Below are 27961 nucleotides of genomic sequence, written 5' to 3'. Positions count from 1 at the left end.
AGACAGTCTTGCATCCAGTAAGTAGGAAGTTTCTTAATACACCAGACTGAACACAACTGTCACGTGCAGAACTCCAGTGAGGTAAGTGTGAAATGGCCCCATCAAATACCTCTCCCTCTGGAAAATGCTGCTGTAGCTTGGACTGAACATCTCACAGGTTCATACTAATTTCCTTTTTTTTTTTTTTTTCCTCCAAAGCTCCTGAGAAACAGCAAAAATATTGAAAAATCAAATATAGCATTTTTTTTATCATCTTGTTTCGAGGAAGCATTTTTAAATATGGATTTCCAATTTTTTATTCTATGTTTAAAAATGATCTAGTGACACAAAAAATCTTGATTGTGTCCCACACAGAGGCATTTAGTGACATTTGTGATGATCTGGCCTCTAGCTGCTGCTACACAGAGCAAGGGTGTCCTGTGGGTCCTGCATCCTACCTGATCCCCAGGTCTGGGAGTTGTAGAACATCACAAATTACAATATTTTCCTGTATTTGAACAACTGATATTATCCTAAAACATGTTTGTGCTGGATGCTGTTCATCCAGACCAAGGCTACGTACAAGGTTTCATTTCATAGGAGGAGAAAGAAAAAAAAACAGACTGACACAAGGCACTTCTTTTCTCTCTGTTTTTTCTCTCCATTATTTTTTTTTCATATCTGGCCAGCAAACCAAAAAATCAATGACTCCCACAGCTCTAATTGACATTTCTATGTTAAATTAAAATGTGCCTTGATTCCAATTCAAATGGCAGCATTGGGTGATAGACTAATTATTTTGGAATTTTAAATGCGTGTTAAAGTTGATGCAGTAAAATGATTTTTGTGCCATTTGCATTTTTTGGCTGTCCATCTTAAGTCAAACAACGGTTAACATGAGAGCCCTTAATCTCTAATTCTCAGTGCTGGTAACACAATAACACTTTTACTTGGTATCGCACTTTCTCTCCTTGGGGAACATAAAAGGAAAGTACTTTGAGAAGGAACAAGATATTTTAGGATATGTCCTAAAACATGATTCTTTTAGAGGCTCTCCAAGAACTTAATTTAGCCTCACATCATGTCCCTAAATAAAGGATTGATGTTCTTCCATGATAACACAACAGGACTCAAAGCTGCCTCTGAACTTTTCCCCTTCATGTTACCATGCCAGGGACATGCCAAGGGCAGGCTGGGCTGAAGGGTTGCTGACATGGGATGAGAAGTGAGGAGCAGGCTGAGGAAAGACATGGAGATTTAGGCGGGTAGCGGGGAGAAGGTGGGAAATTAGACCTATTTCTGCTGCTATGAAGCGATGCCAGTGCCAAGGTTCAGCTGTGACCAAAACCCCCCTCTGTGAGCAGCTTGTACTCGGGCAGAGTCTCCTATGCTGTGGTGAGGGGCAAAAACACTTCTGCAGGGGCAGGAAGGTGAAGGCCGTCATAGACTGCGTGAATTCTCTTTTCCTGGAGGGAAAACTCAGAGGAAGCCCAAATGGGACAAAACCCACCTCAAGCAAGCAATGGGAAGGTGGGACTGACCTGTGCTGTGCTGCTGGGCAATGTGGTGAGGAACCTTAGGGCAGGATGAGGAGAATGCAAAGAGCACATAAGAGAGTAAATTACAGGATAATAGCAAACCCCACCTACCTTTATCCCTGGAGATGAAGTCCTCAAAAATGATGAAAACAATTGATAAATGATAAAGTATTTATTTTGCCACATTATATTGCATTCCCTAATGCAGAAGCAGAAAAGCAAGACATATTCTTGGACCAGCCGAGCTGGCAGAAATGCCAAAGTCATAAAGATATGGCTGGTGCTTGGAGAGGGCAACTGAAATGCATTTATCAAATTGGTTTGCAGACTACCACCAGGAGTAATAGTCCAGTGCCCTGCGTATCACTCCTTAGCAGCCCTCATAACCTAAGAGCCCATCTGTGGAGTCTTTCATGCTTTGTGGAGATATATTAAATCAAGAGATGAAGGAAGAGATGGAAGGCGATGATTTGCAGTTGTCATTTCAAGGCAAGCATTTTCCCAAGACATGAAAAGGCTGAGGATTTTGGGTGGAAAGTGATCAGCAACACATGAGAAGCTCTTGATCCTTTACAGCATTAGGTCTCAACTCGGTGTCAGTGCTCACATCCTATTTGTATTGTCACTTTAGCTGGTGATTATTGAAAGACAACAGTGCCATGAACTCTTGCAGATCTTTCACAGGCAGCCCTTCAGTAGGAAGTGAAAAGCTGTTTAGAAAATCTCAGATTATTTAGATAACCCAACAGAGACATCCTATTTCTTTCCCCAAATGTTTCTCTTCCTCCCGTTTTCTCATCTCCCTCGCTACATTCAAGAATGAGAAAATAATTCAAGGTAAATATTTTATATAACAAATCTCTTCATAAATTGTCCCTGCTCAATGTGTGTGTGTGAAGTATTAAAGACCCTGATTCAAAAAGCAGCTGGATATTCCATGGTAATGTTGGACTGGACCCCATTTAATCATTTGGAATAGTCTTTGCATTGAATATTTTTATTTCACATCTAAGGTGTATTTTTGGTATCTGAAAGAGGTCATATGGTCCCTTTCTGTTTGTGTGACTGGGTCAGTATTAAACCTTTAGGAACAGCTCTAATATTCCTTGCCCTGGCCGAGAATGTTGCCTATACCTCTTACTGAATGGTTTCTGAAAAATTCTACTGCATCTTCAAATGTATATTCAGGAACTTTATTTTTGAAGAACTTACCAATGCATAAGTGTAAATATTTTTCTGGGGTAAAAATCATACTTGTTGTGAAACTCAAGCTTTATATGCAGAGAATATGAACTGAAAATTTAATTTGTTTTCTGTTGAATTTTAGCTCATGTTTCTAAGAAAAAAAAATGTTAGTTTTCTGTAGACAAAAAAAGCTTCAAATTAATCATTATTGGAAACAAAATCAAGCTATGGAAATGATCATCTGCAAATCAAAGTTAGAGCTTACTTTGATTACATGAAACAATAGATTTTTTTATTGGAGAGGCTAAACAGGTTAAAAAAAGTACATCAGCAAAATAGCAGATGCATTAACCTTAACACCAGAAAACATAGGTCTGTGGTGAAATATCCCTAGTTAGAGGAGTTTGGGGGATAATTATTCCCTGAGCTTTTTTTTTTTTTTTTTTTTTGGATAAGGATCACACCATGGGAAGGGACTGCACTACACCTCCTCCACTTCATTTGTGTATGTTTCCACATCTCCCTAGATATATTAAGGGGGACGGAGGCTGGGCTAGAGATATGAAGAATATAGATCTGTGTTTAGCTTGGATCCAGTGACTTAGCATCTACACAGAAGAGCCACTGAAATTTAGTAATAACTACCTAGGCAACTGTAACCCTAAGAAGGTTTGATGCAGATCTGCAGTCTTGGTGCTGGTACAGCTGGTTCTCCTTTTGTCTTCATTTAAATGACAAAGGACTGTTTAATTGTACAGCTCCTGAAAAACAACATGAAATAAAACTAACCAAAGCATTCTCCAGATCATCTTTTGGATGGAAAACTCCCACGTTCAGTGCGGCCTTCCATTTTATTGTCAGTTTTTATAAATTGACTTTTTTTTTTTTTCAAAAACCTTGAAAAACTCCTCATCTTTTCCCAAATAACTTATTTTAAAGTCATTCAATGCAATAAAAGTGGCTGATTCCAGCAGTCGCTAACCACAGGCTGTGCCCTTGGCTTTGAGCCCGGTGGGGCTGTGCTATTCCACCTGCAATGGAGGGAGCTGGGCCTCAGACACGAGTAGGAGCTGGAGCAGGGAGCCCAGCTCTGCAGTAATGTGCTGTGGGCTGGGGTCCTGCCATCTTTTCCTCCCCCACCAAAAGTCTGGGTTCTGAAATCCCTGAAATCCCTGTTGTCTTCATCACGCTGCAGGCTGGGATCTGTCAGATAGGCTCAGCAGCTCCCAAGCCTCCCTCCCATGGGAACGGGAGTTCTTCTTCCTCCCTGCAAACTCCACTGTGTTTTGTCCTCCTCCTCCTCCTCTCCAGCCACCCACACCCCTGCCTGTTGATGCTGTTGCCTGGAGACCTGCCTGTGATGGACAGCTTGGAGGGAAGCGATGATTAAACAACCTGAGCTGCCATCTGAAAGCAGCGATCGTTATTGTAATGTGACAAGTGGTGACAGTTGAGACAGCAACACATTCAGAGTGAGATTCCTTAGGAAAAAAATAAAAAATAAATAAACACACAAGGAAAGTGCTGCACATACCTGTGTGTGTAGGCGTGCAAGTTCTGATGTTTTCTCTTGGTGCAGAAGGACAAGGGATGGCACGTGCTTCTTTTTTTTAATGAAAAATGAACACAACCCTAATAATTTTCATGATGAACAGTCCAGCTCACAAGCCAACGCAGCTTGCATTGACACTGTCAAACATCTGGTGGGCCAAGGCAGCAATTAAATGGGGATACTGCAGCTGCAAGTGTTAACAAGGGGTGGCTCTGCACAGCATCATTGTCCGCTGAGCTGCAGAGAGGCCATCAGCCCCTTGCTGTCTGCCAGCAGGAATATCCTATGTAGAGAGAGCAATGAGTTGAAGGTTGGGCATGAAGCTGGTGGTGCTGCTGCATCCACCTGATGTGTCTCCTCCTGCCTTCCTGTCAGATGAGGCCAGTGTAGGTTCAAGGGTGAGCTCAGCATGGATAGAAAATGGATGTGGCTGTATGACCACAGAGATTAGTTCAGGGGATTGTGCATCACATCTTCCAGCATCAACTGGGACGTTCCCACCTTGTTAGCCTTCTTTCAGATCCAGGTGACATGACATGTTAAGAGCCTTAGCTTTGTTTCAGCTTCAGAGAAAATCTGAAATTTCACCTAGTTTTACTTGTCTCACATTCTATGCCATTTTCTCTGTAGGTGCTGCTTGTGATTATGTAGCTGCACTTTACAGCCTATTAGTGAAGGATTCTCAGATTGGCAAAGAAATTTTTTTTGCTCTTTGATTTGTATAATCTGCCACCACTTTCTGATAGAGATGAAGGAAAAGTGTTATAAAAGTGTATTGTCATGGCTGGTGAACAGGGACTAGGCCATCTGGGTTTGCCTAGAGGACCACAGTTTAACATTCAAATGCCACTGATTTTTGGAGAAATGCAATCTGAAAGAATTCTTGCAGAGGAAACTTGAAAACGTGACCAGATGTCCTGGTAAAACAGGACACCGAGAAGAAAATGTTCACTACTAGTTGGGAAACCTTAAGAAGGACTTGAACTTGGAAGATGAAAACTGCTTTTGTGGGGAGGAGTGGGGGGCAGTCCTTGAAACAAGGTGGTTCTGCAAACACTGGCTAGCTCTCTCGATTTAGTCATTAAAGATTCCTGAAGACCCAGGTCCTTGCAGTCTCTTCATTTTTACCCTTTTAGGGAAATGTTCCTGGAAAGAATATTGTTTCCTTCTTTCCCCAGCTCCCTTTGACTTTGCTCCTTCTAATGCAGCACAGCATTAGCTGGAATTGCCCTGAACTGGGATTGCAATAAACTACTAAAATAGCTAAGGAGCTGCTGGAAAAAAACACATCTGAGATGTGGCAAAATTCAGCATCCCCACACTACAGCAATGTGAGCCAGTTTTGCTACCCTTCCTTTTTATTTATTTATTTATTTTTTTTTAAAAGAAAAATCCTTTTTTTCCTGTTTGTAAGTGTAACAGGGGCTAGAGGACTTGACTGTTGTCACTGTTCAGGACTCAGTGTAATGCTAATGCTTGCCTTCCTGACTTTCCTGTGCATACATTATGTAGATACTCACAAGATTCAGTGGAGCAAATAACATATTCATGCTGATGGTTTGTCTGATTTGTGAATAAATTTGGAGAGAGGATATGAATGTTCCCGATGTTCCCCACTTGCTTCTTAGTCTCCCCTTAGTTTTATTCCAAATTAGAACTGATAACATTTCTTCTGTTCTGTCCTCCTTGGGTACCTTTCAGCCCTCCTCAGGGAAGTGGCACTGTCTTGACAAGATAATTACATCTGTATTCTCGCCACAAAGAACAGCAGTGGGGGCAAGGTACAGCTTCAGTGCAGGTAAACATTGCCATTCTCTAAAAGCAGATTTATTTAAAGATATTCTGATGTTTCTTTGAACTTTTTAAGTGATGTTAAGTGTAGTAAGTATTTCTAGGAAATGTTTGTGCTCTGGATTATCTGCCTGTGCTTTGATGGTTGTTCATGTCCTTTAAAAATTGCTGTCAATGCCTGTGTTTAGTACAGCAGCACCGATTTTCTTCAATGCTATTCAAGTTCTTAAGATAGATCTATAAGTAAGGCATCTGGTTGATGGCTTTAAAGGGAAATAAGAAAACAAAACCCAAACTACTTTACAGAGATCCTTCCAAAAAGAGCTAGGAAATCACCTGTGCTCCTGTCAGGCTGAAAGAGAATGAAACATGCACACACAAACACAAAAACAAAATAATTTCATCTGCTGCTCTGTCCTTTCCATATCTCCATTACATCTGGCACCATCTCAAAATAAAACAGCTGAGAAGGAATGTTAAGTCTGTGTCTGTGCTCCTTTTCTGCTCATGTATATCACGTTCACTCAGATGAAGCCAAGAGTTGTTCTGTGGCAAACAGAAGGAGAATCCATCTCTACTCCTTTCTAAAGCCGAGCTATTGAAATACCCAGCTGAAACAGTCCTTTCTGAGAATTCTTGTGTTTGACGAGGTGGAATTTGGTAAGAAACAAACCTTTATGAACAAGTAGAGGAGAGAGATACCTTGAGAAATCTTATGAGGAGCAGAGGATATAGTACAAAAGAAACAGCATCTCATTATGAAATGTTACTTGGGAAACCTGTATTTAATCCTCCACAGAAAGAGCTTTTTGTTTAAATAAGAACATACTATATCATTCAACATATGGTGATCTTTGCTGGAGAGAGTTCAGAGGAAAGGAAAGAAGTCTATAATTTAGTGGTCCTTCTTAAATATGTAGAATCGTATGGTTGACATCTGAACTTGGATGATATGATATAAATAAAATTTTAACACCTTAGTAAATTCCTCTTTCTAATAAGATACTCAGATTGTCCATAAATACAAATCACATTATGCAGTAGCAGTGCTAGAAGATACTTCATGGTAGAAATACCTGATATAATTAAGTATGAGAAATGAATGCAGTAACATCAGTCCTTCATAATAAGGACAAAAGAAGATAGGCAGATGACATACACTTTTAAACATTCACCTTCCGTCTTGAGTTTACAAAGGAAAGATGATGTCAGTAAAGTGAAAACACCACTGAAACAGAGCATTAAACACGAGTACTAGAGCCACTTGGGGAAAGAATGTCAACAGAAGAAAAAGAAAATATAGAAAATAGAAAATATAGTAAAAATCAGCCAATTTCTTGGAGGTATGTCATTTTCAGTGACATTTGCAACACTAAAATATCAACCAAAATAGTCTGCATTATGATAGTGTCAAAAACTGTAGTGAGAAACATTCCCAGTTGACTTGTGCTTTGGCACTAAGATTACGACAAAATATCAATGCTATGTCATGGACACATCTTTTATACTGAATATATAAGAATACATTGAGTATGTGGGACACTATTAACCTCATTCCCTGGAGGTGTAAAAGTTCATTGCTCCTCTTTATTCTTCCACCTTTCCTTCCTGGAATGCACCCTACTGAACAACGTGCATTGTGTCTCCCTACTGGAGAGATTTTCTTTCCAGCTGTCTTCTTTTTTGAGTGTCTCCTTAGTTGCATGGTGGATGTCACTAGAGGATTTTTGCTGATGGTAACAAGTTCTTTGGGCAGTGAGGCTACTGCATTGAGGTGAGTAGGCAGGTAGTAACAAATGCAATACAACCTTTTCCTTTCTGTGACAGTAGTTGTGGGGAATGTTCTGTTGTTATCAAAAGGAAATTATTTGGTGCTATTAATTATCAACTGAAAATTGCTTATTGCTACTCATTTTCATGGGAAATTTCATTGTCTTCTTGCTTGGGACAGAAGCCAAACACCATCCTACCCAAATAGAATAGAAAATCATAGAATCATAGTATGGCTTGGGTTGGAAGGGACCTTAAAAATAATCTAACTCCAACCTCCCTGCCATAGACAGCAATGCCACGCACTAACTAGATCGGGTTGGTGAAAGACCCATCTGACCTGACCTTGAACACCCCCAGGGACGGGCTGTCCACAACTTCTTTCGTCAACCTGTTCCAGTGCCTCACTACCCTTACAGTGAAGAATTTTCTCCCAATATCTAATCTAAATCTATCCTCTTTTAGTTTAAGGCCATTCTGCCTTGTCCTATCATTATCTACCTGAGTAAAGAGTCCTTCTCCATCCTTTTTATAAGACCCCTTCAAGTATTTAAAGGCCGCAATGAGGTTTCCCCAGATCCTTCTCTTCTCCAGGCTGAACATCCCCAGCTCTCTCAGCCTTTCTTTGTAGGAGAGGTGCTCCAGCCCTCTGACCATCTTCATAGCCCTCTTCTGAACCTGTTCTAACAACCCCACATCTTGTTCTGCTGGGGGCTTGAGACCTGGATGAAGCACTCCAGGTGGGGCCTCAGGGGGGCAGAGCAGAGGGGGACAGTCCCCTCCCTCCAACCACTGGTCACCCTTCTTTTGAGGCAGCCCAGGATGCAGTTGGCCTTCTGGGCTACAAGCACACACTGCTGGCTCATGTCAAGCTTTTTGTCCACCAGAACCCCCAAATCTCTCTCCACAGGGCTGCTCTCAATGAGTTTTTCTCCCAGTCTGTACTCCTGTCTGGGATAGCCCTGACCCAGGTGCAGTACCTTGCAATTGTTACAAGCAAGCAAGCAAGCAAGCAAACAAACAAACAAAAAAAACCACAATCCCCAGCTACAGAGGCTGATGCCTTATCCATTAGGCTACTGACAAAAAGCTGGATGCTGACACATTCAGACAGAAAATGTAGCTTGAAAGGTGTTTTTTAGAAAAATTACAACATTTTTCACTTCCTGTAAAATGATCCTCATTGGCTGCTATACTGTTAGAGTGAAGGTAACTTGAATATCATTGCTTTTTGTTCCTAAAACAGACTCAAGTTTACTAAGGATGGAAAGTCAAAAATGTGGCAGCTCATTGCAGCTTAACTAGCTGAAAACTCAAGGGCAGAACAGATTGCAAGGGAAACATCTGAAAATACAAAGAGCTTTTTTTCACTCTTCTGACCCCTTTCACTGCTGAGCAGATTGACAACTGAGATCCTAAGGAATGTGGCTTACACCCAAGCAGGAGCCCTGCTAAAGGTGTTAATCATTGACATTGTTTTTCCATGCAGAAGAAAGAGATGCCATCTCCCTGATAACTAAAAATCCTCTAGGATAATCCTTTTACAGCACTGAAATGCTGTAAAGACAAATACCTGATTCTTGGCTCAACGAATTGACAGTGTCACAGTTAGCCATGATCTGGGAGGCAGCTGTAGCCACTCCACTGCAGACATGGTTACAAGGAATGCTCTGGATGGATTTACACAGAGGTCAGCTAATTTGATTGCAGTTGTTCAGGAGGTATATGATAACTGGTTCTTCCTCAAATGTGTGAACAGGCAACAAGAAGCAGTAGGAATACAAGGTTTACAAACACATTGATTACACATTGATTAAGTGATCCCTTGACCCAGACTTGTAAATTATTATTATTTATTTTTTTGTGATTTAGCTAATAATTTTCTAAAATGGAAATAATAAAAAGAAAATACAAACAGCCACAAACACTCAAGGTAATGGGCACTGATGTTGGGGTGTGGTAAGAAGCACCTGAAGTGCAGGAGGCTCAGCTGGCTGCAATTCTTTGCCTTGCCAAGTGGAAGGAATAAGTGATTAAGGAGAGAAAGAGATAAGAGGAGTTGAAGCACAAGGGTAAGAGTGTTTTTTTTTTTTTTGTGTGTGTGTTTATATATATATATTATTTTGTGAAGCTGTATGAAATTGTAAGTTGTCTAATGAAGAAAAGGCTTTCTAGCAATTTAGTAAAGAAGTTGATTTGTAGTTGTTGTCAGTAAGCTTTGAAAAAAGCTGATTGGAATTGAAGAGTTGAATGACCAAAACAACTGAGGAAAATGCTATGGTCTGAAGTGTTTTGTACTAGTAAGGAGATGCCAAGGAAGGAGTATGTCCTAAGCAGGTAGGAAGTCTCTGTTGTGGGGAGCGGTAACTGGAGAATGAAAGAAAGCTTGGCAAAATTTTGGGTGAGGTTGGGAAGGTGGTGTGCTAAGATATTGCTTGGAAAGCCTGTGGAATTGAGCAGCAAAGTGAAATTGCTGATATTGCAGAAACACAGGGTAGTGTTGGGAAGTCAGGGTGGTGGAACAATGTTCTTGAGAAGTGTAAGAGCAGGAAATGGAAAAGGAATTAACAATGCAGGGGTTGTGAACTGATGTAATTTAATGGATGATTTTTTAAGGGTGGTTTTAGCTCCAGAATTGGCTAAGAGGTTTTAAGGGTGAAAGAACCCTTCACTAGTCAAGATGCTGATATCTTAATTTTCTTCAAAAAGAAGAACCTGAACTTCTGAGAAGGACTGTGGATTTTCTGTTGGGGATTTTGAACTTAAATGCCATGGAAGCATGGGCTGGTAACAGAGGCAAAAAGAGGAAAAGAAACAGGTTTATAACAAAGAAACCTGGTTATGCATTGATAAGTCCTGTGTTGCTTGTGAAACTCAGCCCAAGTTGCTGAATTGGAAGGAGATAGATTGGCAGATATTAACATTGACTGACAAAATTAATAGCTGGGAGATATAGCAGTTGCTGGAGGGTGGGACATAAATGCAAGAGTTTACCTAGAAATAGTTTTCTGTGCTGCAAGCCCTCCTGCATACTCTGTGCAATTTGTTCTCAGCATCTTGGAATGAAAGTCATCTCTCACTCTGCCACCACCTGTGGAGGTTTGACATGTGCCAGCAAGCAAGTTGCCTGATGCATCTGTTTTAACTGTATTTCAGTGCTTAGAGTCCTAACTATAATATGTGAACAAGGCCCTCCAAAGGGGCATAGGTAATTACACACATTGGTGTGGAGACATTTTTCTGGAAGAGATGTATTTTGTTTGTTTTCCTGAATTTGGCAGGGGATGGCCTTACTATTTGTAGAGGTACAAGTTCTTATAGCTCAGAAATGAATGAAATAAGTGGGGATTACAAAAGGCTGTAGCCTGGCAACTTTTTCTTATTTAGAAGGATGACATAAACAAAACCAAAGGCCTTTAGTCCCTCCTGCATCTTTGTGATAAAAGCTATTAGGGACAAGGGATTTCCTAGGTCTCAGTGGGGAGTTCTGATGGTGCATTTCTGCCTTTTGAGCACGTAGCCTTAAAAGTGAGCTCTCCTACAGCAGTGATGCAATTGCAGTCGAATACTTGCAACCCAACTTGGACATGAGACTGAGAACCCAGGTACAGGAGGTTGTAACTCATCAGTTGATGAGTAGCAATGTCATAAGCACTCTTGGCTTGAAGCAGACCTGAAGTAACTGTATTTATCTTAACTTGTGCTGAGAGGCATTTAAATATTCTTCCAAGATGAGGAGCCCTCATGTGGACAGTTGTCACAGACCAGCTTATGTGTGGAAGCTCCTTCAGTGGTCATAGTGTGAGATACTTCATTTAAATGCTCAGGTTTTCCAGTTGAAGTTTTCACAAGTCTGCCTACAGAAGTTTGTGTTAAGATACTGATTCTTGTGCCTTTTTTTAAAGTTGTTGTTGGCAGCATGTAACAAAGGGTTGATTTTAATTGTGTTGGTATCTTATAAAAGCAAAAAGAGTCAGCTTCTAGCACCTGATACCCAACAGCATCTCATATCAAGGGAATTGGCGGTCTCTGGCTTCACCAGAAATTATAACCCTCCTTATCAACTGCTGATTTTCTCTGGTTTCTCTGAGAGGTGGTTTCTTCCACTCCCATTGACTTTTTTATTTTCAGTATTCCCCCCCATTCATCTGTGTAACTTCTCTAACTTGTGAAAGTGAAATACAGCTTGGCTTGTTTCCCTTGAGGATCTGCCAATGCCCAAATTAACCCACAAATATCTTCTTTCTAGCCAATGTTTTGGCAGGAGACCTTCTGTCTTCATACTGCATATTGCCTTCTGGAGAGTAGAATGGACAGATCTCGCATTACTGTTCGTAGTTCTTATTATATGCTCAAATATGAGTTTTCAGATCAAAAGGATTTCTTTTTCACATCTCATACGATAGAAATGATTCAAAATTAAATAAAAAACAAACAAGAAACACTAAACAAAAAAACTGTACCTAGATTATTTTTTTAGTGGATCTTTACGGGGGATACATTTGGCTCACTCTGGTTTAGTGTAATCAAGTTTTCAGCATGTTTCTGTGCATTGAAAGGCAGTGCGCATGGTTGCTTGGTGGATGATAATGATGGACATTCATTGTTGGATGATGATGGACAGGTGATGGCTTCCAAGCTGACCCTTTTACCTGTTACACTAGCACCACCTGTCTTGGTGCCACAGGACAAAAGGTATCAGCAGCCCATGCGGAAGAGTGACAAATCTTATCTGCTCAGAAGGTGAAGGAGATGAAGCTGCCAGTCTAGCAGTTCAGATACAGCAGCTGCACGAGCCAAAGTGTTGTGTGCTCAGTGGCACAACTACTCTAAATACCTCAGTTGTAATAATCATTTGTCTGCTTATAGCTGATCTACTGGGAGAGCTTATCATATAGAGCTGTGCTCTGTAGATATAGCAGTGAGCATTAGCTACTCTGCCAGCATAAGCTCTTGGACTGACCCTTGAGCCATTTTCACAAACAAATTGATTTGGATTTTATTTCTTTTCTGGGCTTTGAGGTTCTAAGATTTCCACTACTTTTTGCCATTGGAAAGATGAGGATGAGAAGACCTATTTTTTTTTCCTTCTGATCATGTTGGAATAAAGGGACCATCTTGATGGAAGTCCGAGATGTTATATTAGGGTGCCAGGCTTTTTTAGTCATCCTATTCTGGTTAGAAACTGACTTCTTAAAGACAAGAGTTGGAAACTTTCCTGCATTTTAATCCAATTCAGCATTCCCAGTTTCTTAAACGAATCTAAACTGTTTGCTTTTGAGTAGAAAAACATTTTAAAATGTGTGGGAAAAGTGCTTATTCCCAAGTCACTCCTAGCCTCCTAGTTCAAACCTACTATCAAAGTGAAATGCTTTAGCAATCTCATTATGCAAAGGTGGGATGCCAGGAGAACCAGGTGGAAGTCTTGACAAGACTCTTCCAGTTGTTTGTGCTGCTTGAATATCATTTCTCCTGGTGAGTGTATAAGCAGTACACAGGTCTGTTTGTAAAGCTGCAGCTAGCTGCAACCTGCCATTAACACCACTTCTGTTCCCTGACACAGAAGGTAAATTGTAGCCAGGATGAAATATTTTGCTAATTAAAAAACATTAAATGATCTCCATCTACCTTCTCCCCAATGTACAATGCAATTGAATTATCATTAGAGCTTGTACAAAACCTTTAACAATGGAGCTATTTGTATTAAATTCAGCCTTAGTTTTCTTACTCCACCAAGTCCCATCATTGTTTTGGTTGTACTTTGAAGGTATAGCAAGCTTCCCTCTCCTACTATTCACCAGATTTATATCATCCCCAACACACAGCTCCTAAATTGTTGTTAAATTTGTTTCTGAACAAAAAGACTAAACCCAGTCTCTCTTAAATGAAAGACATGAGACAGTTATGGTTGCATTCATTTATTTGTATCTATTTGCTGTATCTAGAGAGCTATTATGCATGCAGTACTAGAAAATAATAATACTAATAAAAAACAATAATTCTCTCAAGGTTTGCTGTCAATAGCAACAGTCTAAAGAGAACTAAAGCCTGGAGAGATTATGATATTTCTGTTCTTCTGCTAAAATTTAATGTTTTTTTTTGGATGCAAAAGGACAATGAAGAGATGGAGAGCACCTAGAAGGATCAGTCCATGAAGCCAGGTGTCTGTGTGGCATGAATAGGATCATTCAATTCTTCCCCATATGCTTTCAATAAGGATATACCAGTGTTCAAACCAGTGTGATTTAGAGAGCTTCTTTGAAGGTGTGGTACCTTATGTGGGAGCTCTACCTCCTATGGCCCTCCTGTCTTTCTCCTCTTTCCTCTACAAAACCCTTTCTGACTCATGGACTTGCAACAGCTGAAGTTTTAGCTCTCATCCTTAAAGTGGGGCTGGAACAGGTGTTCAAGAGCTTAGAGAGAAGTTTGACTGAACTTGGTGCGTGAAAGTGTTTGTAAAGCTGCTGTAGGTTTCCCTGTAATACTGGGGAGTGTGATTATGCTGTGTACAGTAGGATGTTACTGCTGCCGTTATTCCTTCCAGATATCACAGATTTGACTGGCTTCCATGAGCTGACCTTCCCCAAAGAAGAAATTAAGTCTTGTTGCTGGTAGTGTGAATCAGATCATGGTCAGCACTGGTAATGAACTTTGCCTTGTAGAAGTTGTGCTTGTCTAGGCTAGGTGGTTGGCCTGTTCCAGAAAGATTTTTTTTTTCCAACATAGATGAATAAAAACCTACAGAATCCCAGGTTCAGTGCAGAGCCTGTTATTTAAAACCACTACTGTGTTAGCCTCCTCTGAAAACTGTGCAGAAGAGCTGGGCAGGTGGAATTAGTTTTTCTCTGATAAAAGCAGATTAATTTTAACACTGGCTAAAATTGCATCCATTTTTTCTTAGTAAATGAACCATAAGACACATTGTCAGAAGTGAGTCTTCCATAATGACTGTGGTTAATATTTTAGAGCCATTTTCTCTGTGGATCAGAGCTTAGACTCAAGCATGTGAAAATCAGCAATATATGCTCTACATTAGCTTGATTTCTATTCATTTGCAGCTCAAGAGTATTTTTCCCTTCCCCCATGCTAATTTCAGAATACTTCTGAGTTTTGGTCATACAGCAAGAGTTTTGCATCTGATTTCATCCCTAGGTATATTCATGTTTATTTTGGGAGAGCTGCCTTTTAGGCAGAAGAAAGGTAAGACAGTTTATGAGTTTGTGGGTCGAAGCTGATGCTTGGGATATCTCAGTTCAACTATCTGCTTTGTTGAAGAGCTCCTGAGTGTTCCCCAGAAAATTTCTGTGCCTTGTAGTGACTCAGTTTCCTGATTTGTAGTATCTACATTTAAATCCTAGTCCTGCTTCCCATGGGTTCCTTGAATTTAAATCTCTTCAAAACCTGTGGTGCACTAAAACACCTTGCCCATAAGATGTGAAGGTGGTGAGAGGAAGATCTAGTACTCAATGGCAAAGCATCTGTTCTATTTATATGTATTTTTTCCAAAGACTTATTTTTGATGTTGCTTCTACTCCCTTGATTTTTTTTTTCCTGAGCATGACAGTCTGCTTGAATAGAGCTCAGCAAGAAGCATTAATTTTATTTCTTTGAACTAGATAAGGACTAATTGCTGCAGCGGGTATTTCCATAAAGCTCATATATGTGATTGCCCCCCCTGTCTTGACCTGTTGTCTTTCCTTGCTTGTGCAAACAAAGGGTGAAGTTTGTGGTTTGGGAGCAAACGAAAAGGTGGGACTGTGTTGTTTTTGAGAAGTGGTTGAGATTGTCATGCAGCTGTGCCTTTGGATTGTTGTGGCTAGATAAATTCTAGAGCCTGAGCTTTCTCTATGTGAGGTAGAGGAGCTTATTGAACTTAATACTTCCACAGATATTTCTCTTTAGATGTAGATATTGTGGTGTATTTAATGAAGAAGTAGCCTTACTTGCTGAAGGACAGCTAGTTGTGCTTTGCAAATACAAATTCCTGTGGTGCAATACCAAGGTGTGTGTGCTGACTGTCTGGATCTACTGGACTTCATTTTTTCCTTTACGTTTCCAACATACTACATGGTTTATTAGTTTTTCATTTCCCTCATTCAGTCCAAGAAATACCAGGATGAGCTACGAAGTGCTGAACACATTCTTATTGGGTAGGGAAGACCCAGGGTCTGTATATGTCAAGATTATATCTTTTCTTAAACAGGCACCAGGTGAAGGATGACTTTTGTCATCCCCTGTGCATTTTCAGTAAGGATGGACAACACCAAAGGGATTTGGCCAAAGGCCACTAGCCCTGCTTTGTCTGGAGAAAACTTGAATGAACAAATGCAGCCTCTAGTTTCTATGTGTTTCATAGGGATGTGTTTTGCCTGGATCTTTCTCACTTTCCTGAAGGAAAATATTACACTTCAGGCCTTGGCATCTCTGCTATTAAAACCTCATCTGTTTGACAGCTGGGGCTTCCCATTACTTCCTTCTCTTAATACATAAACCAGAGCAACCAAGTAAAGTATACAGTTCTTAAAAATGACTTGACCTTGTCATCCTTCCTTAACATCTGCTTCTGCACTGCACAGGATCTGGAACAACTGAATTAGCCCTTGTTGCTGAAGCACATGTAGCTGAGAAATTACAGCAGGAGTATTAAAGCTGCAAGACAACCACTTGGCAATATAAGTTGAGACAAATTATGCTGTGAACATAAGATAATGGCCTGAGCCTAGTGTGAGAAGTGATCAGTGCAACAGCCTTAATGTGCTTTAAAAATAAAAATTGGGCACAGCCAAGGTAATAGTTTTCCTAAGAGCTCCTGAAACAGAGTTGTTAATACTTCAATTATTCTCAATAAAGTAGTTTTCTTCTACTTGTACATTTTGTCTTGCATTTTACACAAATTAGGAAAATGAATTTCTTTATTATCCAGTTCCTAGGCCCTTGTGTAGATTTTTAACACCTTGATGTATATTTAATCATATTCTTGTTTATTAAATTGAAGAGGAAAAACAATTGGAAAAACTTGGAAAATAATGCCAACGTGTCAGTGAAAAGTATGCTGTTCTCCTGATTTACACCAGAACACTAAGCAACTGTTCTTTCTACAGCTTGAGTGTTATATTCATTCCAGAGGAGTGGCAGAAGATGAAAACTGTCATTGCTGCTGCTTTTCCTTCTGAAAAATCAGTACTTTTTTTTAACCACAAAGCCCTAACACTTTTCATCCTTACACAAGTACAGAAAAAGGTGCTGCAAAGAGTCATGTTACTTTTCAGGAATGTAACATTTAATGAAATGAAATTAAAAGGCATCAGTAGTGCAGCTGAGGCAAGCCAGAATTCTAATTTCACTTTTTTTTTAAATGGGAATCCCCAGGGTACCTGCTGGGGTTATGCTCTTTGCTTTCTCTGCTCTATTTCACCACTGTATCTCACACTGCAGCATAGCCCCAGAAGAAACCCACCTTATTTATGAATAGAAAGAAATTATCAGTACTTTTTCTGAAAGAAATTATCAGCACCATCTATTGGGGAAAGAGAGGTATTGTTTTTTTAAATTTGAATATGCAAAACCTTGACTTTCTTTTGTTTGGATTTCTAACTATACATTAAAGTGAAAATATGCCTGGACAACCTGCTTGTTTTTAACTTATAGCAGCCTGGAACCAGTGCTTGGGGGAATGTGACTTGTTTTTAAAAGTACATTCAATAAATTCATTGAACCATTTAAAAGGGGGCAAGCAGACAAAGATTCAAATGTCAAAATGGTGCCTTGGCCATGGCGGGTTCTGTCACATCAATAGGACAAGGGCAACAGTGAAGAAACAATTTGCAGCCAAGGAGATAGAGGCACGTCTAATGCCTTGAGTCAATCTAAACTAGAGTGTCTGAGAAATTTGGGTGGAGAATGAGATATTTGACCTTGATTTTTTTTTTTAAGAACAAATGTAACTCTCTAGCTTGAAGAAAAGGAAGGGGAATTATTTTTATTAGAAGACTAACTGCAAGGCAAAGCTTGTGTTTGGAGAGTATCCATGTTTAAGATCTGAAGTTATCTAAGGACAAGCATGGTTTTGATCAGTAATGACTCCTGCTGATTATATTAGTGGCCTTCCTAGCATGCCTTAGGAAACAGTCAATTAAAATTAGGGAGTTTTAAATTAAAAGTAAATTAGGGAGAAAACATGCGTAGACCCTAGTGAGACATCCAGTATGATGTTATTTCCTAACTCACTTATTCTGCTATATTAGGGAATTCTCCCTGTTTCTCTGATGCTCTCAGCCATTGCATTTTTTTCTTGTTCCCACAGTATTATAAGACAGGTATTTTTGGCTTTCCTGCCCTCATCCTTCAATAACAATTTCTTGCTAGGAGCACCATGCCCACAGGTCAAGGTTCAAGTCCCATTACTGATAAGCAAAGACACGAACGCAGCAGGTGAAGTTCTCTTAAATCAACAATGTCTATTTCCTGCTGCAAGGGAAAGCTGCATATAGCCACTTCACTGATGGATCAAGATCTGTTTTATTGCTGGTTTTAAATAGGTAGCCCTATAATATTTGTTGGAGAGTGCTTAAATGTTTCTGTCCATTTAATAACCTTCCCTTAACGCATAACTTAATTATATTTAGATCTTACACACTCATTTGCTGTTCTGCCAACACAATATTTTATTTTTCACTGTGATGAAGGCAGTGCAAACATCTACTTAAAAACAAAAGTCCTGTCCTTTTGTAGTCTCTTGGTAAATAAGCAACAAACTTTTATGTCATGGTCAGATGATTGCTACTCATTGAATCAGTGTTTTACGAAATTAAGGTCCTAAAGGTAATTCAGTCGGTAAAAGTTTAGCTTTTAAAAAAATGGACGATTACTGTCTCAGGCTCTCTGGATAGCTGTTGTCTAGCTATTTGAGTGACCTAAATACTTGCTATCATAAATTCTTATTTCATTAGCTTACTCTCAATGATAGGTGATAACTAGATTTGAGATAATTAACTGCCTAATTTTCAGTGACTGTTACACAGCTAGATGAAGGCCATTCTGAGAGAACAGGTGCATTAGATACAAGGGGAAGGAGAATACAGCTGTGTTACCTTGGGAATGTGGACTTCTTATAGACATGAAAGGGTTATCAAGGCCTCTGCAGATAGTGTCAGCTGGACAGCTCCAGATTTGATCCTGCAGGCTACAGGGAATTGCAATGCTGAAATGCAAACTGCAGAATTGCTAATGCAGTGACAACCTCTGGAGCTCTTTCAGTCCAGTTTTAAGCAATCCTAGTGACAGGGCTCCCCACATGCTTCCCTTGAGGTGTGCGCTCAGTCTAATTGATTGACCCATTAGCAAAGCAAATTTCTTTTTGCTATTCAGCCAAAATTTTCCTTCTGCTTAATTTCATCCCATCACTCCTAGTAATGCCCTCAATGAGGGTGCCTGAGCTGCCTCTGCCACACTATGGCTTTATTGATCTTGGCTCTGTACAAGTAATTCTTAACTGAGTGCTGGCAGTGCCAGTGCAGTGATGATGCTGGGCAGAGATCAGTTTTCTGGTTGTCTCTGATCCATGAGGCTGGAAGAGAGGAATGCAGTGAAAGAAGAGTTTGGTGTTGCTTAGTAAACTTTCTGAATAGCCATACGTAGCCATGAAAAATTATTTCTAAGTTTTCCTTAAGTCCTCAGCTGTTTGAGTTTTCACAGGTCAGTGTGGGGTATGTGCAAATCTCCAGGTTGGTGGGTATCAGAGCAGGTGTCCTGAAATCACAAGCTGCCTCATTAATACTTGATTTTTGAATGATCTCTCAAGGCTTGTTTTTGGCTTCCCATAAGTCAGCATGTCAATCATTTGTGGGGCCAAGGGAAGGATAACATTTGGGGAAAGTATTTTCTGAAAGTGTTTGGCTGAGGAAATTTGTAGCCATGTGGAGGAGAGGCATTATGAGAATTGACTTCTGAACTTCATAGCCTATCTTGGTTACATATTCCAAAAATATTGAACTTGTTTGGGTCCCGATGAGCTATCAGGAAGAATAACCCCTGGACTCACTCTCTGTTTAGGCCTGCCTTGTAGATCTAAACCACAAAATTTACTGGTGAGTTTATTCTGCTTCTAGGACTATGACGCAGATGAATGGCTGAGCAGGAAAAGGATCAACAGATTCCCAAGTTTCTGTGCATATACCCTTTCTGTGCCTCAGTTTACTCCTGGATGCAACAAGATCTATTTCCCAGATGTACTAGAGTGTAACATGAGGAATAGTGCTTCTTTTGCTGGGATTTAACTTAAAGAATGTTTGCAAGGCATTTTCAGCGGCTTTCTCATGTTATCATGGAAACTGCTTGTACATATTTTTCATCTCTTTAGAAAAATAGATCTACAGGATGTAGAAGGACACTAATAAAAGCTGTAAAACTGAAGCCACTGGTGAAATTATTTCCCATCTACATAAAAAGTAGAGGAGCGTATAGGGGTTTGTATGCTCTGGGAAATACAGCCATTCTGTGGAAAAAACAGCACTCTTGTCTGTACAGTTGCTTCTCCTTTTGAGTCTGTTGAAACACTAGCATAAAACTATAGTTCTCAAGCCTTAGGCACTACACAATTTAAAAGCTGCGGTATCAAACTCACTATTTTAGGACATGAAGCCCCTATCCGTGAAGAAGGAGCTTAAGCAAGGAGAATAGAAGCCCAGAAAATTACAGCAGCCTGCTACTGAAATGCAGAGCTTGCTGGGTGGACGCTGAGCCACCCACATACTGCTTTGTGTTCCCAGAGGCTGGCTGTTCAAGTATGTTAATAAATGAGCTGTACACCTTTCCACTGTGATTGCAGAAGCAAAGCTAAGCCAATTATTTGCCCATCAGAGTGAGGTTACAGTGACCCTGCTCCCCTTTTCTCTATTCATTCTTTGTTTTTGTATTGTTTTGCTGAGTGTGTAAATGCAGAGATGATTAATTGCCTTGCTGGCCTGATTCTGTCTCTATGTGGCATCTGCTTATATCAAAATGCTCTGGCCCAAATGACTAAAGTGTGTCAAGTTGTGGTGATTAAAGAATTATAAAATACTTTCTGAGCATCCTATTCTCAACTCATTGGGACTTTGGACAGAAGCCCAGATGAGAGGGGGAGAGAAGGGGAGGGAAAGAAAAAGAAAGAATAAATTCTGTGAAAGGGGCTTGGGCAATATTTTGCTCCCATTTTATTGAGAAGAGAAGATTGATGGTAAACATTAGTGAAACAAAATTACAGTGATTTGTATAGATTCCCAGGTGGACAAGTTTAACATTAAAAAATATTATAGCCTATTCTATCACAGAACTATTGTATGGATCATAAAATGAACAGGTTTTATATATATAGGCAGGAGAGTGTGTGCTTATAATATGGATAAAGGCATCTCATTTTCTACGAATAGATTAAAATCCTGTGTTGGGCTGGAATAGTGAAGTGTTTAACTTTCTGCTAATTCTGTGGATGATTGCTCTAGGAAAGGATGCACTTGGCAAGCTTTCATTTTAGATGCCAAAGCAAACCCATTGGGTCTTGCTGAAATGACCCCAAGCCACCAGTGCCTTAAAACCAGCAGCTCAGGTGTCTTGTTTGTTTCTGTTGAGCTTGTCAGCCTAGCTGTGCATGCCCATGGCTCTTGTATGTGTAAGTGTAGCGTGGCACATCAGAGCTGACAGTTAAAGTGCTTTCTCCCTGTTGCTCCAGTGTGTGGCGGGAACTGAGCAAAACTGAAAAACAGCTAAATAGAAACAAACACTTCAGGATGAGAGTCTTTTATGTGGTGTTTTTAAAATACGTTTCTTCAGGGTTTCTATAATGACTTCTTTTTTTATTACAGCCAATGCTGAGTGATAGCTTTGGTAATACTACCATTTTCTGGCTTCTTACCAACAGCCATCTCTTCTGGCTGTGGTGGGAGATGAACTGATGTTCTCTCCCCATCCTGGGGTTTGTTTCTGGTGTTTGCACTGCAATACTGGAATCTGCAACTGTAATAGCACAAAGCTGGGAATTGGGATGCTCTTTCTCTAACTAAGGTAGAACTGCACACTTTGGGTTGTATATGCTGTGACACTAGGCGCTGGTAGGGACTGCTGAAGAGTTGGATTCACCTGGAGCTCAGGTGTACCCAGTGCACTGACTTCTTGGCTTTCCTAGAAGTTTCAGTCCTGGTTTGCTTTAGCTTAAAGCAATACCTACTGGATTTGTGGTCCTAAAGTAGGAGAAGCAATGATGAACTTCACCATGATGCAGCACCAACCTCTGCTGTGCTAACACACCTTCAACTTTGGCCAAATTGATAGTGAGGCAAATTGACTTCTGTGCTTAGACCTCCTATATACTTCAATACAATCCTTAGCCTCCTTAGGGTATTGAACTTATCACCAAGGTAAAAGGGAAGACAAATTTCTGATGGTATTTAGCCATCAAATTACCACTGGCTTTGTGTCATTCTCCAGTGTCATACACTGTCATACTGGACATCTGCTTTCCTTTGTACCATGTAGAATTGATGAATAGAGGGTTTATTTTTTTTCCAGGGATTTAAAAAGGGATGGAATTTTTATTCCCATATTAATTATTTCAAAGGCTAATGTTTCCTTTTTGGAATTGAAAATAACATTTACTGCAATCATGTTTTTTTTTGACAGCACTACATCATTTACTGAAATGAAGAAAAACAGTTTAGCCAAAATAAAATCAGGGAGATAAACTGCTAAAACTGATATTTCTGTTTTTGAATTAAAAAAAAAAAACAGCCCCCCACAAGTACCCTCTGAACTGTTATTCTTTCTGGATATTTGCCCCCTACTCTTTTTCAAGTTTTCTACTGTAAGTGTTTAAGAAATAGAAAATGCAAAATCAAATCCCTATTCCTTCTTCTCTGTGCTCTCCACACTAAATGTTATGAAATGAAATATGAAGAAGCTTTCTTTTTTCCTAAATGAACAAGCTCAAAAGAATACTCAGTCTATAAATCAAACAAATCAAAATTTAATCATGAAGTTTCAATAAACATTTTAATAGGAGGATTATCTTGGTTATACTTTTCTGGGAAAGATGGATGTAGGTTTTCTGACCAGTACTCATTACTAATAACAAAACAGACTATCAGAAGGAAAAGTGATATTGATACTTCACTTAATTTCCACTTTTTCTGGTGTCCTTTGAATGAAGATAGATTGTCTCCAAGAGCTAGAACTCAGGATGTCTTGGTTCAATTTTAGGCCACATCGTAGCCTTCCCATTTGGAATTAGATTTATTTCTTAAACTGGAATATATTTGAATACAAACTTATATAGTAGGCATCACTGTGGAGTTTCTTACCATTCTTCAGGTTTACTGGCTCTTATAGAGATTAATGCAGCATATGACTGTTTGGCAGACTACATTTTACTTTTTTAGTCCTTTTTCGTAGTCCAGTCATTATTGCTTACCATGCGTTCTCTCGTACTTTCAATTCCCATTAATATATAGGTGTCTTTGGCAGATGTTGGGGACCAAAGTCTGTCAATGGAGAAATGATTTTTAAAGGACTGCATGTGTATTACGTGCAGCTTTTCCTGAGCATGAGCTATGGGTGGCAGTGGGGGAGTGGCTGTGGAGGAATGTTCAGCCTTGCCAATGCCCAGAGTCTTAGAATCTATTGAAGTTGCTTAGTGTAATCAGTGTAATTAGAAGTAATCAGTGGCAGAGGGAAATATGCACAGGTGTTCAGCTTTGAAACAGTAGCTCTTATCACATACTTCAGTTTTTTTTTTCCCTGCCAGGTAATTTCTGTTCCAGCAGACCAATTGCTCATGGATTTCACATGTCTGTAAACTGGGGGAACAGATCTTTTGTGGATAGAAACCAAGACTGGAATTAGAGCACCTGGTTTGGTTCATGGCTTGCTGACCATGCTGGGTAATCTCCAGCAAGTTGCTTCACTGGAGTTGTCTATTTGTACTACTGGCTTTGTGAGGCCACAGTTTTCTGTGGGTTATAAAACTTCATTTGATGTCTCTGGACTGGTGATCTGCATACCTTGCTGATCAGCAGGTAAAAATATTTGTAATACTGTCTGAATCCCTCCCTCCCAGTGAGGGCATGACTGCTTCACATGGCCTCAGTCTCATGTGTGACATTTTCCAAGAGCCAGAAGTTGGGTACCAGTGCTTTAGATGCTGCTGTTAGGCATCTATCATCCCCAATTTTAAGAGTGCTATCTGTGCACTCTTTGGTTTAAAGATCAAGGGGGCTGTGTTGGGGGTGAGTTGTAAAAGCTATTATTTCCCCCAGGAAGTAAAGATTAATGTTCCTGCATAACCTCTGTTATTATTCAGGCAGCTTTAGAACAGCTGTGTTAAAAGTGAAACAATGGGTTGTCACTTCTAAAATGCCGGAGCCATAAAGACAAGGGAGGAAAGGAATGGCAGATGTTTATCTCCATGTTTATACCAAGTTTTAGTACATCAATCACTCTGTGCTATCAAGACTTGTGGGGGAAGGATAATAAGATTTATTGGCAGCTGTTGGGGTAACCCACCCGGTGCATAAATATGTTAGTAAAACTCCGGGGAGTCTTGCTCTATCAAAATGAAATAGACAGAAAAGAGTGTGGGCCTCCTGGCTAGGAAGCAGCTGAGCTCTTTGCAGGAGGTCAGTTCTTCCTGATCAACATGAATTGCAGAAAACTTCTGGTGCTTTTTTTCCTTCACATTCAGTGAAGGACTGAGAGGCAGAAATGAATAAAGCAAGGTCTTGCAGTGGAGGAGGAGTAAAAAGCAAGCAGTAGGGTGTAGTTTGCATGTTTTCCATCCTCCAGTGTTTTTTCCTCTTGGTGTTTTCCATCCTCTGTCTCTGTCCTCAACTTGCTCCAGCTTTATCCTTGAACTGGGAGTTCCAAAACTGCATGTAGTATTTAATAGGTGCTGAGCAGAGTGAATGATCACCCTCAGTCACTGGATGGGCTGCAGTTCCTATGCATGTCGGCAGCTTTTGCTGCCAGGGTATGCGGCTGGCTTGTGTTCTGCTCACTGTCTGCCAGGACCCACGGGCCTCCTCAGCAAGCTGCTCCCCAGACTCTATAAAGAATTTGTGCTCTTGTTACAAGAAACAGATTATAAACACAGCATAGTTCATGGACTTGCCCAAGTTACACATGTCCAGGAGATGAGGTTGCCTTCAGGCACTCTAATGCAGAAGATTAGTTTTCTTCAGCATTCAGTAACCTGCCGCTGTTTGAAGAACAAGCATAGCTTAATAAAAAACAACAGCCTTTTAATAGCCCTGAAAGAAATGTTCTGTGTTCAGGGTCAATTCCAGTCTAGGGAGTTTTTTTATTCATTCCCTTTCTCCTCTTGAAAAGGATGTCTCTTTTTTAAACGCATTTGATAATCCAGGAGATGTCTCTGAATATGTTAAACTACACCTACTTAATGGGATGGAGTATTTGCTTCAGCATAATATGAAATTCTCCTTTGCATCCAGGTGTTACTGATACTGCTTGGAAGTGACACTGTATGTGCTTTCTTTTCTCAGATGTTGTAAAATGCTATCTTTTTGGGTTAAGAAACAATCTTCCCATTAGCTTCTGAATGTCTGAGCTAGATGAGGATTAGATGCAGAGAAACCAGTGATCCTCATGCTTACTTGAACTAATGTATTAGACTGCACAAATTTCACATCCATGGTGTTAAACCTTCATGGCTCCTTTAACAGGGGTTTATCCAACTGGGCTGCTATTTTGTTGTTTTTATTAACACTAATAAAAATATTAACTACACGAGGCTGACAATGGGCTTGATAGATTTTTCTTGTTCTTCTGCATGCTGCTGTAGCATTAGCTTTTCCTTTCAGAAGAGCCCCACATGCTGTGATGGGACCAGATAATAAAGCTGATGTGCTTCGCTTTACCTTTGGATTAATGGACAAATCTATCTCCAGAAGAGATCTGTGTGCAGAGTTGGAAACCAGTAGCTCATTTTTCTGATGAGTGGCAGGAACTGTAGCCTCACAGAGCACAAATGTCAATGGCTCATCAAATGCCTGTTCTATACTGTCAGTTATCCCATAGTTTGTCTAGTCCTGATATAGATGATTCCATTTTCTTAGTGACAAATTTATGCAGTTTAACAGTCAAAATGTTTCTTCACTTATGTTTTCTGATCTGTTCATCTTTTATCATTGTCATACTCCTGTACTTAATCATTACCCTGACCCTTTCCTTCCTTTATGCTTTCATGCCTTAGCTATTTGTATACCATGCTGCCTTCTTCCCTAAAACTATTATTTAACCATAATGATGATGTTACCAACAGTACTGTTCTAATGAAAAATAGGTTTCATAGCTGGAATTGTCTTCTTTTCCTTGTGGGGACTGAAAATTTTCTGTGCAAGACAGATCTGATATCTTCTTTTAGCTGTGCGTAGTCCAGATTTCCAGTTGCAAGGAGAGGCAAGTTGTGTGACTAACACTTTACATCTTCTATAGCACTGGGAGACGTAAGGTTAGGAGTGGATCTGTGGGTGTTGTTTTTTTTCAGTTCTTATCTTTTAATTTTTGTTGTCAAAGGTGCTATTTGCCTACCTCTAGCAGCTGGGAAGCTCTGACTTCAGGTACATCTCAGATTTGGGTGCTCTGGAGCTCAAGACAAAAAATTGTGGGACTGGAAACTGAAAGCAAAGACATGATTTAGCAATGAATAGATAAAAATAAGTTCTTATTATCATCTGATTGAAAGATGGACTAGCTTTTGCTACCACTTCCTGGACATCTGCAGGAGGAACTCCATCTGCTCTAAGTTTTGGGACAGTGTCCAAGCCTAGACTCTTTCCACATACATAGCAAGTCAGATAGGCTGGCCAGAGAGGTTGCTTTCCAGTGCCTGTGCACCTGGATGGCTGAAGCTCGTATGCCAGATGCTGGCTTTAGTCAGAGGTGGGTGTGCTGCTGAGTGCCCAGTGTCTACAGCTGCTCTGGCATCCTTCCGTGAAGCCTAGCCTAGATGTGGCCATGGTCCTTCATGCAAAACCAGAGCAGCAGGACAGCTGAGCAAACTTGCTGTGAGACACAGGAGTCCTCAGGCTGCTTGAGCCAAAACAGCAAGAGAGGTCCAAGACTCAGCAGCTTCATGGCAGTGTGCTGACTGGCTGCCTGTGCAGATGGGGAAAGCTGGGTTTTGTGCTGCAGGACTGCTGTGAAGACCTGCAAGTGTGAAACAAACTGAGTGCCTTAATTGGGGGATGGGGGGGAAGACCAGAAAGGCAGGACTCCTGGGTTCCCATGCCACTGCTCCTGTATGGTCATGGGTAATGCAATTAACTGCTCAGTGTAAGCCATCTGTTACATAAGCATCATGATACTTACCTGCCTCTGAGGGCAATTTACTTAATTAAATTCCTGAGATTTCAGGTAAGAGATACTTTTAAAAAGTAGCTCTGTGTTCAGTGGAAGTAATGGAGCTTGGTTTCCAATGGCTGCTTTGTGTGGCTTGTTGCCAGCTCTGATTGAAACTTTCCCCCGAGCCAATGCTTCATGAGGGTTTTTGTTCCTTCTAATTCTCTCTTCAGGGCTCACAGGTGCTCAATAAGAGGCAAGTTTGGCTTTCCTTGTAGAAAGGGTACTCCCAGGGGATGTTTCCTGGATGTCTCTTTTCTACCCAACTGCCTGTTTTTTTTTTTTGAGATTTTTTTTGTTACTGCTGCTGTAGAACTTGGTCCAGGTCTGCCAGATGGTTCAAGCGGTGTAGCAGGAGGGAAGGCGTGCAGATACGTTCGCTTGCAAATTCACAGGGCGGCTTGCAAAAGCCTTGCTGTGGAAGCCAGAGCGTGATAGATCTGACCAATTGCCCAGAAGTGATGGAGGAGTTGAGGCCTTACCAGAAGGCGCTGTGGTGCAAGTATATCTGGCTTGGGGACTGTTAGAGGTCTTGGGGTCAGGGCTCCTAAATCACTTGGATGTCTTGATGCTCCAGTGTAAGACTGTGCTAAGGATACCCACATCCATTTCTTCACTTTGATCATTCTCTTTGTGTCCAGACACACTCCTGTGAAGAAAGTGTGGTTTACTGACTTTTGTCAGTGTTTAAGGCTGAGGAGAGCCTGTCAAAACCTGTTAGGTGATCCTAGGTCTCTTATGCTGATAGCTCTGCTGCAGC

The 27961-nt window shown here is 40.4% G+C and overlaps 1 protein-coding gene and 1 long non-coding RNA gene across 8 annotated transcripts in view; both read left to right on the top strand.

The window, feature by feature from the left end:
- Positions 1–27961, top strand: part of SORCS1 (sortilin related VPS10 domain containing receptor 1) — a 291500-nt gene that overhangs the window by 9537 nt on the left and 254002 nt on the right. Inside the window, exon 1 of one of the 7 annotated variants that reach the window (XM_080597286.1) lies at positions 7816–9505. The exons of the other annotated variants lie outside the window; for them this stretch is intronic. Within the exon in view, the coding sequence (XP_080453412.1) occupies positions 9430–9505 (76 nt within the window). The 5' untranslated portion in view covers positions 7816–9429. Of the gene's footprint in view, positions 1–7815; positions 9506–27961 lie in introns of those variants that run through there. 7 annotated transcript variants of the gene reach the window in all.
- Positions 55–7770, top strand: LOC308197201. Its single transcript, XR_013952671.1, has 3 exons — positions 55–81; positions 5956–6052; positions 7745–7770. It is a non-coding gene; the product is annotated as an uncharacterized lncRNA (long non-coding RNA).

This window comes from Anser brachyrhynchus, assembly GCF_964034855.1.
Source record: "Anser brachyrhynchus genome assembly, chromosome: 6".
Taxonomy (NCBI): Eukaryota; Metazoa; Chordata; class Aves; order Anseriformes; family Anatidae; genus Anser; species Anser brachyrhynchus.
Note: the sequence above shows the minus strand (reverse complement) of the source record. Positions and strands in the feature narration are given on the sequence as shown.